General features: G+C 24.7%; 1 protein-coding gene across 7 annotated transcripts in view; it reads right to left on the reverse strand.

Moving 5' to 3' along the window:
• Positions 1 to 15975, reverse strand: part of LOC117179745 (centrosomin) — a 136733-nt gene that overhangs the window by 46981 nt on the left and 73777 nt on the right. For 6 of the 7 annotated variants that reach the window (XM_033371811.1, XM_033371814.1, XM_033371810.1 and 3 more), the window contains 3 exons: positions 12826 to 13049; positions 9120 to 9291; positions 6802 to 6941 (listed from right to left, as the gene is read on the reverse strand). In XM_033371811.1, the coding sequence (XP_033227702.1) occupies positions 6802 to 6941; positions 9120 to 9291; positions 12826 to 13049 (536 nt within the window). Of the gene's footprint in view, positions 1 to 6801; positions 6942 to 9119; positions 9292 to 12825; positions 13050 to 15115; positions 15305 to 15975 lie in introns of those variants that run through there. The other variant, XM_033371815.1, reaches the window with a different exon arrangement.

Below are 15975 nucleotides of genomic sequence, written 5' to 3' on the forward strand. Positions count from 1 at the left end.
AAGGTTTAGACGATTTAGTATAATATTCGTGTCAGTGCTCAATATGAGCGAATCAAAAAATCTAAAATGAATCAAACCAAAAATGATCTGCGAAGTGCTATACCTCGAATGGTAATATCCTATTCAATCAATTTATAAATAAACTTTCTTTAAAATTACCAATATAATGATGTATATAAACGTTATTTAGTGCTTTTTATTTTATTTGTCAAAGTTTAAGCACGATATCTCAATCCGTGTGGACACAGTGAACACCAAAAGAAATATTCATAACTGGAAACTAGTTTGGTCACGTGGTCACCGAAGAGCATGCCCTTAAAACATTGTAAATTAAAAGTTAAATTATTTACATTTTAAATAGTTTAAGCATCCTTGAAAAGCTTTTAAAATCTTGAGAAATCTAGAAGTTGTTTTAAAATTTTTCAAATTTAAAATTATTTTTGAAATTATTTCAGTACTTCTACATGAAGTTTAAAGCTAATTGAATTTGTTGTACAACTTCTAGAAAATCTTGCGAATTAAAAAATAATTTTCTTCAAATTTGGATTTATAAATAAAAATTTAACACTTATTATTTGTAGAAAAAATTATAATAATTTTAAGAGATAGGGTAAGGGGGGGGGGGGCAGCGCCAACCAGTTAACAATCAATGTTTTTTTTAAAGTTAATAAGATGTTGAATTGATCCAGTTTTTTCTGATTCCGAGTTCTACATTATATTATATTATATTTCTATAAGTATTGATCACATAAAAAAAAACAATGATTTGGTAATTTAATTATTTCTAACATGTTGTATTTCATCGGCTTTGCCCCTCACCTGAGGGCAAAGCCGTCTGCAGCTTTTTATGAAAATCTAAACACTTAAAGAAAAGAAAATATGATGGTTTGCTTCTGTGGTATTTTATGTACTGGAAAAATTACCTTTAAAGATGTCCAACAAGAAGGATAAGTTATTTTGAATAAAAATATAGATAGCTGTAATATAACCTCTTATTCTTTGACATTTTTCTGGAAACGGAAGTTCCGCAATGCTTCTACTGTACCAATACAAGAAAACTGCATACCGACCGGATTGATAATAATAATATTTAATAGTTTCTTCCATGTAGCCCAAAAGATAATTTGCTGTTCTACATTGCCGATCATTTATCGACGAAACTTGTGACACGTGTTTCACCTAAGAACTTTGTCAATATTATTTTCGTCGTGCCTGCCCCCCTGGCCAAGCCTCACTTATTTATGAGATATATTATATTTTGGACTTGAATTACGTCTTATTAATATAATTAGATTCTTTGATATTATTTTATCTGTCAAAATATCATATTTTTATACGGTAAGTATTGTCAATAGAGTTGAAAACTTTATATTTCTGTCAGCGAAACTTCCATTCTTTCGTGGTAAAAACTGTTTTCTGTATAATTTTTCTCTTGCAACATCAATTTTCAAGATTTTAGTAAGTAACAAAATCTCTCTGATGAAATAGATTTTTTTGATGCAAAGTAGAACTAAAATTTTTAAATAATAGCCATGCTATAAGGAAAATCAACTTTGCCCCACTGGTTGGCGCTGCCCCCCTTTACCCTACTTAGAAGTTTTAAAATGACTGAAAATTAATTTTGAACTTGAAGTGATATCAAATAATTTAAGCGAAGTGTGTGTAGCGAAAAAATTCGACTATTCGTAATGAAATTTCGGTGCAGATTTAAAACAAAAAATTTAGAAGCTTTTTTCGAACTATGAAAAGCTCCAAAAGAATACAACCATTTTCTTAATATTCCAAGGACAATTGAAAATATTTTTTCATTTTGAAAAATTGTTTTAACAGAATATTTAAAAAGATTAAAAGAGATTTCCGGAATTGCCAAAAAAGACCCTGAACGATTATAAGGATTTAAAAAAAAATTTGCAGTATTTTCTAGAAGTTGTAGGAAACATTCTATTCATTTTAAAATATGTTTAGAAATTCTGAAAAAATTTCCACACACTTCGTTTAAATTACTTGAAATCCTATTAAGTTTAAAATTAATTTAGAATCTTTCCGAAATTTCTGAATATCTCTTAAAGTCATGCAAATTTTTTCCACAAATAATAAGTGTTCACTTATTATTTCTACATCAAAATTCAACAATCTCGCTTATAAATTAAACATTTATTTAATAGAACAATACAGATTTCAACGTTCGAAGTTTAAAAGCTTTTCGAAATTTTAACAATTCAAAGCTGTCTATGTCAAAAAATTATGTTTCAAATTGTTTACTTTTAAATCTTTGGCTTCAATTTACTCGAATTAAATTAACAGTCAAATATTAAATAATTATTCTTTTTTCTTATTGAAAAAATTTCAAATTAAATGGGTTAAAAAGTGAATCATTTAGACTGAAAAAATATTTTTAATTCAATAAAAGCCGTTAATTACAAATATATTATTATCAAGTTATTTTTAAGTTGAAAATAGTTTATCAAGTTTCAATCGCACCTTCACATTTTTTTAGTGACAAAGACTTTCGAATTGAAACAGTAACAATCTGGAAATTCTTAAACTTTGAACGAATTTAGAAAAGTTTTATCAAATAAATTATTGTTCAGTAATTAATACTTAAAGTACAGATCAATTTTAAAAAATATTTATTCACTTATTTATATTTACAGTTGATACAATAATACTGTTTTTTATCAAAAAATTTCAACTTCAAGCTCTATTAATTTTTAATTGTTTAAGTCTTCAAGTCTGTGATTTAAAATTCTTTAAATTAAAAATATATAATTAAAAATAAAAATCCAAAATGCAGAATTTTCAAAGTTAAATTCTTAAGTTTGCAGGTACAAAACATATTGCATTTTCAACAACGTCATTGAATTTTCAAGCTAATAGTGGAATAAACAAAAAATAAAAAATAAATTTTTAATAGAAAAAATCGATTTTTGAAAAAATGAAAAAAAAAACAGTTGAATTAAAAAAAACGAATATTCAATAAAATAGTTGAGTCCTCAACCAAGCAGGATTTTTCAGACAAGAAAGAAAAAAATTGTCCACGCATTGCTGAATTTTCAAGCCAAAAAGACGAATTTTGTGCAAAACAGTTGAATTTTCAACCCAAAAATTTTACTTTTTAACAAAAAAGTTAATATTCAACCAAATAGTTCAATTTTCAACCAAAAGAAACTTTTTAGTCAAGAAGGCAAAAAAACAACAAAAAAAAAAATTCAACCAAATTGTTGAACTTAGCCAAAAGGACGTATTTCCTACAAGATAGTTGATTTTTTAGCTTGAAATTATGAAGTTTCAACAAAAAAGTTAATTTTCAATCAAATATTTTTATTTTATACGAGAATTGTTGAATTTTTAACTAAATAGGATGACTTTCTTACCAAATTGTTGAGTTTTCAACAAAATAATAAAATTTTCAATCAACTAATAACATTTCTAACCAAGCTTAAAGTCGAAACGTTCTTCATATATACACCTTTAAGAAGTAAACAATTTTTAATTTTAAACATTTAAAAGTAAGTCAAGAAAGAAAAAAAAATCAATAGAATAGTTCAAAAAAAAAAAGGTTTCAGTCAAGAAGGAAAAAAGTTTTCAACAAAGTAGGTAAATTTTCAGCTGATGAAATGAATTTTCAAACCACAAAAAAGTGAATATTGAAACCAAAACAAAATTTTAATTTATAGTTGATATTCCCACCAAAAAGTTTTTTCTTTTAAATTAAAAACAGTTTAATTCATACAAAAAACACAAATTTGTAACCAAATAATGTATTTTTCAACGAAGATATTGAACAAAAAAAGATGCAATTTCTTCTAAAAGAGATAAACTGTCAAAGCAAAAACAGGTTAATTTTAACTAAACAGTTTCATTTTTAATAAATAATTGGCATTTTTACTACATTTTTGGATTTTCAAACAAAAAGATGAATAATAAAAAAGCAGTTGAATTTTTCACAAAAAATATCAGTTTTTAAGCGAAAAAGGTCAATAATTTAGAAAATCATTGTCTTTGAAACCCGAAAAGATTAATTTTCTACAAAAAAGTTATAATTTCAATCAAGAAAAATAAATTTACAACCAAATAGTTGAACTTTCCTACTAAATAGACGAATTTTAAAGAAAATAGTTTATTTTCCACGAAGAAGTTTTATTTTATATCAAGAAAGACGAATTTTCAACAAAATATAAGAATTTTCCAACAAATAGTTGAATTTTTTACTAAAAAAAAATCAATTTTCAACCAAAAAGGGATTAGTTAAATTTCCAGATTAAAAATTAATTTTTAACGAAAAAATATATGTTTGTAAAAAAATAAATAAATTTACAAAAAAAAAGAGATTTGAATTGGAAGTAAAAAAAACAATTGAATTAAAATAATAAAGACGAATATCCAACAAAATAGTTCAATCGTAAAATTAGAAAGATTTTTCATACAAGAAAGGAAAAAAATATCAACAAATTGCCGAATTTCCAAGACAAAAAGATTTAAAGCTTCCATCCAACAATATTAATTATGAACAAAAAAATTAATTTTCAGCCAAATCGTTCATTTTCTAATATAACTGATGACTTTCTTAAAAAAATTATTTAATTTTCAACAAAATACATGAATGTTTCAAACAAATGCTAAAGAAACGTTGATTATTATCATAAAGACGAATTTACAAAAAATAGTGTATATATATATATATATATAATTATTAATAATAAGTAATAAATTAAATACGTTGAATACACTTAACCAAAAACAGATTGACTTTCAACTGATTAGTTGTATTTTTAACCAAAAAAATACATTTTAATTAAATGGTTGAATTTCAAACAAAAAAAAAGATGAATTCTCAATAAAATAGTTAAATTATCAAACAAAAGAGCTTAGTTTTGAAGATAAGAAATTGAATGTCCTAGAAAAATATTTTTTGGTGAGAATTTATCTTTCTGGGTTAAAAATTAAACTGTTTTTTTTTAATCCGTCTCTGGGGCTTGAAAATCCAACAATTTGATTGAAATTGTTTTCTTGTTTGTAAACATTTTTTTTCATTGAAAATTCAACTATTTTGTTGAAAATTTATATGCTTGGTTTGGAAATTCATATCTTTCTAAATAATTTTCACATTTTTTGGTCCAAAATAGAATGTTTTGTTAGAATATAACCTTTTTCAATTGAAAATTAAATTTTTCATTTAAAATTCACATTTCCGGGTTGAAAATTCCAATGTGTTCAAGAAAATTCATAGTTTAGACTCAAAAATGTAACAATTTCGTAGAAAATTGAACTATTATGTGCTTTTTGTTGAAAAATTGGCAACTATTTGTATTTTCAATTAAAATATTTTTTGTTTAAATACCAACTATTACATTTTTGGTTAGAAATTAATATTAATCTTGATAATTCAACTCATTGGTTGAACTACTTTCTTAAAAGTTAATTGTTTTTGTTGAAAATTCCTAATTTTAGATGAAAATGAGTTTTTTTTGGTTAACAATTAGTTTATCAAACTGAAAATTGTACTATTTCCTGCAAATTCAACTGATTGTTTGAAAATAAACATCATCGTTGTCATTCATATTCTAGAGTTGAAAATTCAACTGTTATATTAAAAATTCTTTTTTTTTCGTTTAAAAATTCAACAATTTGCTATAAAATTCAACTATTTGGTACAAAACTAAACTAGCAAATTCGTTTTTTATGGAAAATTAATTCTCCTAAATTAAAACTTAACTAATCCGTTTTTTTTGTTATAATATTATAATATTTAGTAATTTATTAAGAATTCGTGTTATTTAGTAAAAGATGCCTGTTGGTTGAAAATTCAACTATTTGATAAAAAATTTATTAATGTTGTTTGAAATTCTTATTTTCTGGTATAAAATTGATATTCTTGGTTTTAAATCCAAGAATTTGGTTAAAAATGTACGTATTTGTTTGAGAATTCATCTTTTTAGTTGAACATTTAATTATTGTGTGAACGTTCAGATGTTTTGTTGAAAACTCATATTTTAGCTGGAACGTTCAACAATTTTTATAAAAAAATTTTCTTCATTGATTGAAAGATCCTTCTTGTTTGAAATTTTATCTTTTTTATTTGAAAATAGTGATGTAGTGTCATCTGTTTCAAAAAAGAATCAAAATTTTGCGCGGTCAGCTAGCCACATTGAAATTATTTTATAGGATAACAAAAATACGAAAACAAAATATAAATAAATATTTAGAGACTAACAATGAATCAAATAAAAACTGGACTAAAATGAAATCCATGATATATAACATTCGTTGAAAATTCGTCTTTTTTTTGTAGAAAATCCTTGGTTCAAAATTCAACTATTTCGTTAAACATTTACATATTATGTGAAAATTTAGTTGTTTTTCCGGGCAGAATCTTTTTTGTTGAGAATTAAACTATTTGGTGCAAAATTAAATAGTTTTGGTTGCATTCAACTGTTTTTTACAAATATTTTAAATAAAAATCTCCTTTGTCTGTAAATTTAAATATTTTGTACAAAAATAGATTTTTATTGTTAAAAATCAATCTTTCATACCTGAAAATTCAACTATTTGTTGGAAAATGCATGTATTTTGTGGAAAACTCATTTTTTGGCAGAAAACCAAACATTTTGGTTGAAAATTTAAAAAAAAACTCATCTTTGTAGATTGAAAATTCAACTATAATTGGTATAAAATGCAACTGTTTTGTTGAAAATATATTTCTTACTTCTTGAAAATTGAACTATTTGGTTGAAAATTAATTTTGTTTGCAAAAAATCTAGGCAAGAGAAGAATAGAAAATATTACTAATAAGTAACTGACCTCTCCATCTAGGGAAGCTACGAGTTCTTCCATCTGATGTAGCTTTTCCATATTTTCCATTGCCTGGTCCGGGGTTATTCCGAAAGATTCTTTATAATACATTGAGGCATCAGAAATTCTTTCCCTATACTCTGCCAATTCTAAAAATTAAGTTATGAATCATTAATTACATTTAACTCTTTATAAATTGTACACATACTACCGGTCTCGAACTCAATTCAGAGATCAAATACAATATAAATAGTGTCACAAATTTAAAAAATAGTGTCAAAATAGTTTCATACATTTTTTTAAGTATTAAAGTTATGTTTATTACGAATTGAAACGCGTATATTTCAAAATGATTTAAGAAAAATTTCGAGTTTTCTAATCAAATATTTTAAAAGTATTAATAATGAATCTATTCAAAACGTTATTTATTTAGTCTCTGAATGATCAAAATTCCTATTTATTTATCGCAAGCTATTATTATTTGTTAAAATGCTTTTTTTTCTGTTATTATTCAGTTCAAAATTGAATAACATTGTTAAAATTCATCATTTTGGTTAAAAATTACAACAATTTGATTCAATTTTTTTCTAATTCAACTATTTTGTTGAACTTTAATCTTTTTGGTTTAAAAATTCATTTATTTCTGTACAAAATACTTTCGACTCGAAAATTCAACAATTTGGTTGAAAATTTAACTATTTGGTACAAAATTAATGGATTTGGTTGAATATTCGTAATTTTTGGTAAAAAAGAAAATTTTAAAAATGTTTTGCTAGAGGATTTATGCATTCTGTTATTTATTTTTTTTTTTTGTTAAATTGAACTGTTTTTCAATTTAAATTAAATTTTTGTGGTTAAAATATCAAATATTACATTTTTTATTTTTAAAAACATCTTTATAGGTTGAAAGATCAACTCCTTGGTTAAAATTTGAAATACTTTCTTAATAGTACCATTTTAAGATAAAAATTCCTTCTTTTATCAAAAATTATTAGTTTTTAACTGAAAATGTAACTGATTTCTTGAAAATTCAATTAATTAGTTAATAGTCCAAATAATTTCTTAAAAATTCATTTTTTTGGTTAAAGATTAATCATTTCAGTAGAAAAATTGTTCTTCTTTTGTCTACAAATTTTTTAAACTGGTAATTGGCCCATTTTGTCCAAAATTTAAATGATCGATAAAAATCCATCCTTTTCGTTGAAAATTCAATAATTGGGTAGAAAATTGAACTACCTGGTTTAAAATAAATTTTTTTGTAGAAAAATCGTTTCTTTTCATTGAAAATTAATGATCCCAAATAAAAATTAAGCTCATACATATTTTGTTCAAAATAAACATTTTCGAATTGAAAATTAAACTATTTAGTAAAAAATGTTTAGTAACGACAGAAATATTAACTAAAAATTACTCAAATAAAATCTGAACTCACGTCACATTTATTGTTCAAACCATTTAGTTGAAAAATGATATAATTTGTTGAAAATTAATCTTTTTTTGGTAAAAAATTAATCTTCTTCGTTGAAATTTCAACTACATACTTAGTTAAAAAAATATGTAAGTATTTTGTGGAAAATACATAATTTCTGGTAAAAAATTGTTCTTCTGGGTTGAAAACTAATTTTTGTTGTTGAAAATTCAACAATTTTTCCGAAAATTAAACTATTTGGTACACAAATTAAAATTTCTCAACAATTTTTTTCTCATTGTAAGTTAATTCTGATGAATGAAAATTGAACCTCTCAATTTTTGTTAAAAATTGATTTTTTTTTTTTTAAATTCAACTATATAGTTAAAAATGTATGTATTTTGTGAAAAATTAATCTTTTCAGTTGAAAAATCAACAATTTGATAACAAATTGAACTATTAGGTATAAAAATAAACTGTACAATTTTTTCTTTTTATTGAAGAAGAATTCTGAAAAATATTATTGATTATTGAAAAATAGTTCTCTTCAACTATTTGCTAAAAAATGTATATATTTTGTGGAAAATTCGTCATTTCGGGAAGAAAGTTCTTCTTGGTGGAAGAATCAACTAATTGGTTAAAAATTCATACTATTTGCACAAAATTTAATGAGAAAAAAATACGTTAGGTAGTAAAAGGGAGGTTAAAAATTATTAACCCTAACAGCGGAGGGAGTTTCAAATTAAAAAAAAAAAATTCAGAAAATAGTGTAATAGTTAAAAAAAGTGTCATTCCGAGGCCTACACTAAAATTAATTGTAAGAAATTAATTTTATTAAGTAAGAGAGTTGGCAGATAATTCTGATTTATTGAGTGATAGATAAAATGTTAGTGTTTTCATAATACATTTATTAATTTACCTTTTTCGAGATGCGCTATCCTTTCCCTTTCATGGCCCAACGACAACTGATATTGTGCCTGATTTCTAGAAAAAGCCTCCTTTTGTTCTTCTATCACTTCAAATGCTGTTGCCGCCTGGCTGAGAAGTTCCTGCTTCTCAACCAATTCTTTCTTGAGCGACTCGATTGCGACCTAGAATTAGAAAACATTAATTTAGAAATATTAATAAGATATTTTCAAATCTTTTTATATTTTTAAATCATCTCAAAAAAATACATGCTTCTCCATGAATATGCTTTTGAAGGCATGTGACACCTGATTCCTACTTTACTGATACTTTTTTTTTGACCATACTAATTCCACACGAAATGAGCCACTGAACTGAAAGTTTGCGAAAATAAAAAATAGAGGCTAAGGAACGTTTATGTACTAATCAGGATAGCCGTTTTAATCAAAGGAAAAAATTCCCGGTCATTTTCCGGTTGTTTCCCAGTTCGCAAACATTTGTCACGTTCAATGTAATTAAAAAACTCGAACTCAGCTAAACATTTTTCCATAATAATGTGCACATATAAAATGAAAGCTACTAACACTTTTCAACTGAACACTTGTCAATTAAATGCAGTTAAACAGGCCAATTTTAATTTTAAATAGTTTAAAAATCCTTAAAATGTTTCAAAATTTTATTTCAAAGAGCTGAAAAATCTACATGTTGTTTTACATTTTTTCAAACTTTTAATTATTTTTGAAATTTCTTCGAAACCTCGAAACATCCTGTAACATGATTCTTATTTTTCCTACAATTTAAAAACAAAAAATCCTGCTAGATTGAAAAAATTTCCTTAAAATCGTCCACAGTCATATTTCATAATTATTTCAATCTTTTTAAATATTCTCTCAAAATTAACTTTTCAGAATAAAAAATAATTTTCAAATTTCCTATACAGGAATCTTAAGAAAAACTTTTTTATTATTCTAAAGCCTTTGAAAAATGTTAAAAAGCTTTTAAATATTGTATTCGAAATTTGAAACAATCTATATTTTGTTTTAATTAGGCCGTGGGTTAGCTGTGCAGAAATTTCGATACGAATAACCGAATTTCGCAGGTATAAATATATAATCAACTATAAATAATAAGTTATTGTTATTTATAAATCCAAGTTCAACAATTAGACTTAAAAATTAAATTTTTGAAACAAAACAATTAAAATTGTAAAATTTAAAGTTGAGTTTTTTTGTTGTTTAGTTTTGAATATTTCATTTATAATTGTTGACTTTAATGGAACAGACAGATATTCTCAAATATTAAGTAATGGTTCTTTTTTACTTGTCACCAAATTTCAAATAAAGTATTTTGAAGATGGAATATTTTAGACTGAAACAATATTCTAAATTTAATAAAAGCCTTCAATTATGAATATATTATTTCAAAGTTATTTTAAAATTAAAAATATTTTGTGAAGTTTCAATTGGGTTTTTTCATTTTTTCAACGTTAAAATCTGGAAATTCTAAAATTGTGAACTGATTCCAAATCTTCTTGTAAAATCAAATATTATATTATTTTTAATCCTTAAAGTAGAGTTCAATTGGAAGAATCCTGAATTAATTTATACTCGTCATTGATCAACTACAAATTTGTTTATCCAAAATCTTCGATTACAAAAGTTTCTAATTTTTAACTGTTCAAGTATTTAAAACTGCTTTTTAAAATTGTTTAAATTAAAATGTACTCTCAAAAAATAAGAACTGAAATATAAAATTGTTAAAATAAAAGATTTTCTTAAATGAATGATATCACAATTGAAGAAAAATAACAATGTAACTAAATATTAAAAAAAAAAACGGCTAGAATCAAAGTTGATATTTTTTTTTGATTTTCTAAAAATTGCGATAAAATAAAATTCACTGTAATTTCCCGGGAAAATTAAACTTATTTATAATTTTATATAAATCTAAAATCAAAATTCAAATTAATTTTTTTTTGTAAGTTAGATCGACAAATTTCTCATTTTGTGTGGAACTGATATGATAAAAAAGTCGGTAAAGCAGGAATCGAATAAGTGTCACATGCCCTTAATGTTAAAAATTAATTTTCTTTAAATGCGACAAATTATACTTCTTTTGGAAATTTCCATGTCAGAATTGCAGACCTCGGACTCAATTGAGAGATAATAAATAGTCTAGTGTCAACAATTTTGTAAATAGAGTAAAAAAGTGTCATAAAATTTTTCATATATTAAAAATGAACTAAGGTTCCTGAAACAGATTATTTGTTTAGTCTATGAATTATAAAAAATTTGTATTTATTTACCGCAGACTTCATAACATTCTTTCACCTTTTTCTCATTTTTGACTTAAATAAGAAGTCAATATAACCAAATAAGAAAATCCAACACTATTTTTGGTTGAAAGTTTATTCTTTTCGGTTGAAAATCTAATACAATTTTGGTAAAGAATTGATCTTTTATGGTTACAAATTTTTTATTTAATTGAAAATTCAAATCTTTTGTTCAAAATTTATCTTTTTGATTTGGAAATTCATCTCTCTTTGTAAAAATGGTATCTTGATGATTAAAAATGCAACTGTACGGTTAGAAATTAATCTTTTTCGAATGAAAAGTAACTTTTTTGTTGATAAGTCAACAGTTTTGCTAAAAATTCGTTTTTTTTTTTGTGTGTATAAAATCAATTTTTTTTTATATAGATGATGTATTTGGTTGAAAATTCGTCTTCGTTGTTTCAATACAGTTGTTTTTTAATTTAAAAATTTTTTAAATTTTTATATCCGAAAAAAATATTAACTAAATACTCATAAAAACTAAACTTTCGACTAACATTCATTGTTCAAACTATTTAGTTGAAAATTTATGTTAAATAGTTAAAAATTCACCTTTTTGGTAGAAAATTAATCTTCTTGGTTTAAAATTCAACTGTTTGGTTAAAAATTAAAATTTTTTTTTGAGAATGTATCTTTTTATGTAAAAAATTAATCTTCTTGGTCGAAAATTCATCTTTATGGTTTAAAATTGAACTATTTGATTAACATTCAACTGTTTTCTTCAAAGCTCAGGTTTTTGACTTGAAAATTCAATATTTTTGTTGACAATTTTTTTTCTTTAGCGAATAAAAAATCTTTCTTCATTGAAAATTCGTCTTCTTTATTTTATAATTCATCTCTTCTGGTACAAAGTTCATCTTTTTTGGTTAAAAATGAAATAGTTTCAACAAAAACGAATCTGTTTCCGTTAAAGATTTAAATATTGTGTTGTAAATGAGCTCTTTTAGGATCAGTTTAACTGTTTTTAATTAAAAATGAATATCTCTTCTTGGATAAAATATAAAAATTATCATTCTTTTCAAAAACATCATGTTCCAATTCAGAACTGTAATAATTCTTTCAGAAAATTTTGTTTTTCAATTCAGAATTAAAATACAATTAAGTCTTTTACATTGCTCGTTTTGAAATTGAACAAACTGTGAGTAAAAAAACATAAAAACACTTTTTAATATTTATTTTATTACAATTAAATAAAATGTCACGGTCACTGAATCAAATTACCGGTTTTTCCTCAGTGCACCCTGAATTTATACAATTAAACATTATATTCCTGAACCTTTTTTTGGCTCGAAAAGGAGGGGAAATTTAAAACTAGTCCATTTTACGAGTACAAAAATAAAATTTGCAAATCTAATCTCGTATAAAATGTATAATTGTTTACACCTACTTTTAATTCGATATTCTTTTTAATGGCGTCTTCGTCTGCAGAGGTGATGCCCATCCTCTCCTCGAGGAAATAAATTCGAAGCTTGAGATTAAAATTCTCCTTTTGCAGGGCACAAAGTTTGTCCTCGTATTCCTTCAAGGTTCTTCCTGATCCTACAATCCCTGCTGCACTTCCAATAATTCCTCCTCCGGAAGTGCTCTTCCCAACTGATTTCACATTTGTCCCTGCAACAATAAGAAAACAAAAAATATTAATCATATTCCTATTTTTAAATCAGAAAGAAGAAGTACTAAATTACTCATTATCAAACTATTTCGAAAATTCCTCTAACCCGTGGACAATTTTAATTTAATAATAATTTCATCTGTCAATTCTAAATTTGCAAAATCAGTTCTTTATTGTCTGGACAGAAATATTGTAAGAGTTTTCGGTTTTAATAAAAAAAATAGATTACCAATCTTCTTTAATAGGATTTAATTCAACTTTTTTGCAAACACAAATCAGTTTTCAATTGATTATTAAGGTCTCGGACTCACAAATTTTTCAAATACTAAATATAAACTTCAATTGTTATTAAAAAATATTATTATTTAGACTATAAATTATAGAAATTTCTATTTATTTATAACAGGCTTCACAGCCTTTTCACTTTTACTCAATTTTTCCACTTAAATTATAACTAAATTAATAGAACTCAAGAAGAAAATTGAACTATTTTTTATTGAAACTTCCTTCTATTCGCTTGAAGAAGTCGACTAATAAATTTTTGGTTCAGAATTAATCTGCTTTGGTTGAAAACTTTATTATTTGAATTGAGAATTCGTCTCTTTCTGCAGAAATGTTATCTCTTTTGGTTAAAAATGCGAATGTTTGGTTAAAAATTAATATTTTCGATTGAAAATGAAATTTCTTGTTGCAAATTCACATTTTCGGGCAGAAAATTTAATTTCTTTGTACAAAATTCGTAGTTTCTGATCAAAAATTCAACAAATTAGTAAAAAAAAATTAGCTACTTGGTTTAAAAAGTATATAATTAGTTGAAAATTCTTTTTTTTTTTTGGCAGGTTTTTTTTTTACTTAAGATATTTTTTTTTGCTGAAATATCAACTACTACAATTTTCAGCTCCTTGGTTGAAAGTTGAATTAATTTCTTTAAACTTTATTTAAAGTTAAAAATTAATTTGTCAACTGAAAAATTCAACTATTTTATTGAAAATTCAACTAATTGGTTTTAAATGGACTTTTTTGTTAAAATTCATATTCCTGGGTGAAAAATTCAACTGTCTGGTTCAAAATTAATCTGTTTCAGTTGAAATTGATATTTGTTGTTGAAAAGTTAACTACTTTGTAAAAAATGAGACGTTTAATTTCAAAAATTTAACAATTTGGTAGAAAACTTTGCTATTTGGTTAAAAATATATGTATTTTGTTACAAAATCGTCTTTATTGTTACTCCTTTTTAACTCCTTGGTTAAAAGTCGAACGACTTTCATGAAAGTTCATTTTTCTAGGTTAAGATTCATTAATTTTAGTTGAAATTGGATTTTTTTAACTGAAAATTAATTTTCCTTGATTAAAAATTAAACTACTCAATTTTTGGTAACAATTGATCTTTTTTGGTTTAACACTCCTACTATTAAGTTAAGAAAAAATTTCCAAACTAAAAGAATATAAACAAAAAATTTAACTTCTCTTTTTTAGTAAACAAAATTAATATTCTTGGTTGAAAATTCAGCTAACTTCTTTATAATATATGTGTTTTGTTGAAAATTCATGTTTTCTGATATAAGATTAATCTTCTTGGTTTAAAATTCTACTAATCGGTTAAAAATTTTAGTATTTGGTTAAAAATTTTACAATTTGGTTCAAAATTCTACTGTTTTACTGAAATGTCGTCTTTTTAGGTTGACTGAAAGATCTTTTTGGCTAAAAATGCAACTGTATTGTACAAAATTAAAGAAAAAAATTACGAAAGATAGCGGGGGAGGGTAATTATTCTATTATTGGAAAGGTGGGTATTATTTTAGCTAATTAGCGAAGACGTTAAAAAATGTTAAATGTTTTATTAGTTTTTTGCACGCAAATAGGGGAATAAATTCTTATAAATAAAATTAATTTTGGAACCACATTGCATTTTTAGAGATAATTTTTTCGGTTAAAGATTCATCACTTTCGATGAAAATTCATGTTTTTGGCTGAAAATGTTGCAAATTCGTTCACATTTTTTTTGCCTGTAAAAAATACAAGTTGAGGTTAATTCAAACTTTATTCTTATCGAAGAGGATCTTACAATCCATGGCTCTTTTTCTCAGGGGACTCGCCGATTTGCGAGTTCCTGCGAAGAAAGACAACTACGCCATATCCGAGTAGCACACAGGATGCTGAATTTTGAATTTTTTTTGTCACTTCTGTAGAATTATCACACACGTGAGTTTTAGAAAATCTCGAGTATTAATTGTTATGAAAGGCACTCAGGCCAGGATGAATAAAAAAAGTTAACATTTACATGCCGAACGTTGTGGCAGTCGCGAGGACAAACGAATTTCCAAAATACATTGACGTCATCATCAATTTTTCGAATTCAGATTTAACTGCTTTAACTTTTACTCAGCGATTTTTAAATCCTTTATTTTAACTTAGAAATTTCTTTTAAAAAATTGGTTTGGAAATATTAAGGTTGACTTTCTGTCACTAACTTCTCTTGTTTTTTCTTATTGTGGTTGCATCTGAACGAAATTATTTAACCAGATGGCTGAAAGATTTCATTTTCAAAATTGCCTGACTTTTCCCTCGATAATTTTTAATTTAAACTGCCCATTAATATTGAAAAACCAAAATTCTGATCTTGGAATATTTTTCATATAAAATATTTTATAAATTGATTAAAACAAATTTTATACTTTAAATTTCTCATTATCATAGCTGCCACAGCTTAATTTACTTGAAAAAATGACCTTCTTAAGGGTATGTGACACAGCTAAATACCTATATTACCGACCTCACTTTTTCGGTTCACTGAATGTTTTTTTGAACCTAAGAACTTTTTTGGTAAATAAAATATCGAGCTGAAACTTTGGGAAATGTATTAGAGTACAATAATAACGTTTAGGTACTGCATTTTGGTAGGAACGTCACTGAAAATTATTTCAT

This window comes from Belonocnema kinseyi, chromosome 9 (genome assembly GCF_010883055.1).
Source record: "Belonocnema kinseyi isolate 2016_QV_RU_SX_M_011 chromosome 9, B_treatae_v1, whole genome shotgun sequence".
NCBI lineage: Eukaryota > Metazoa > Arthropoda > Insecta > Hymenoptera > Cynipidae > Belonocnema > Belonocnema kinseyi.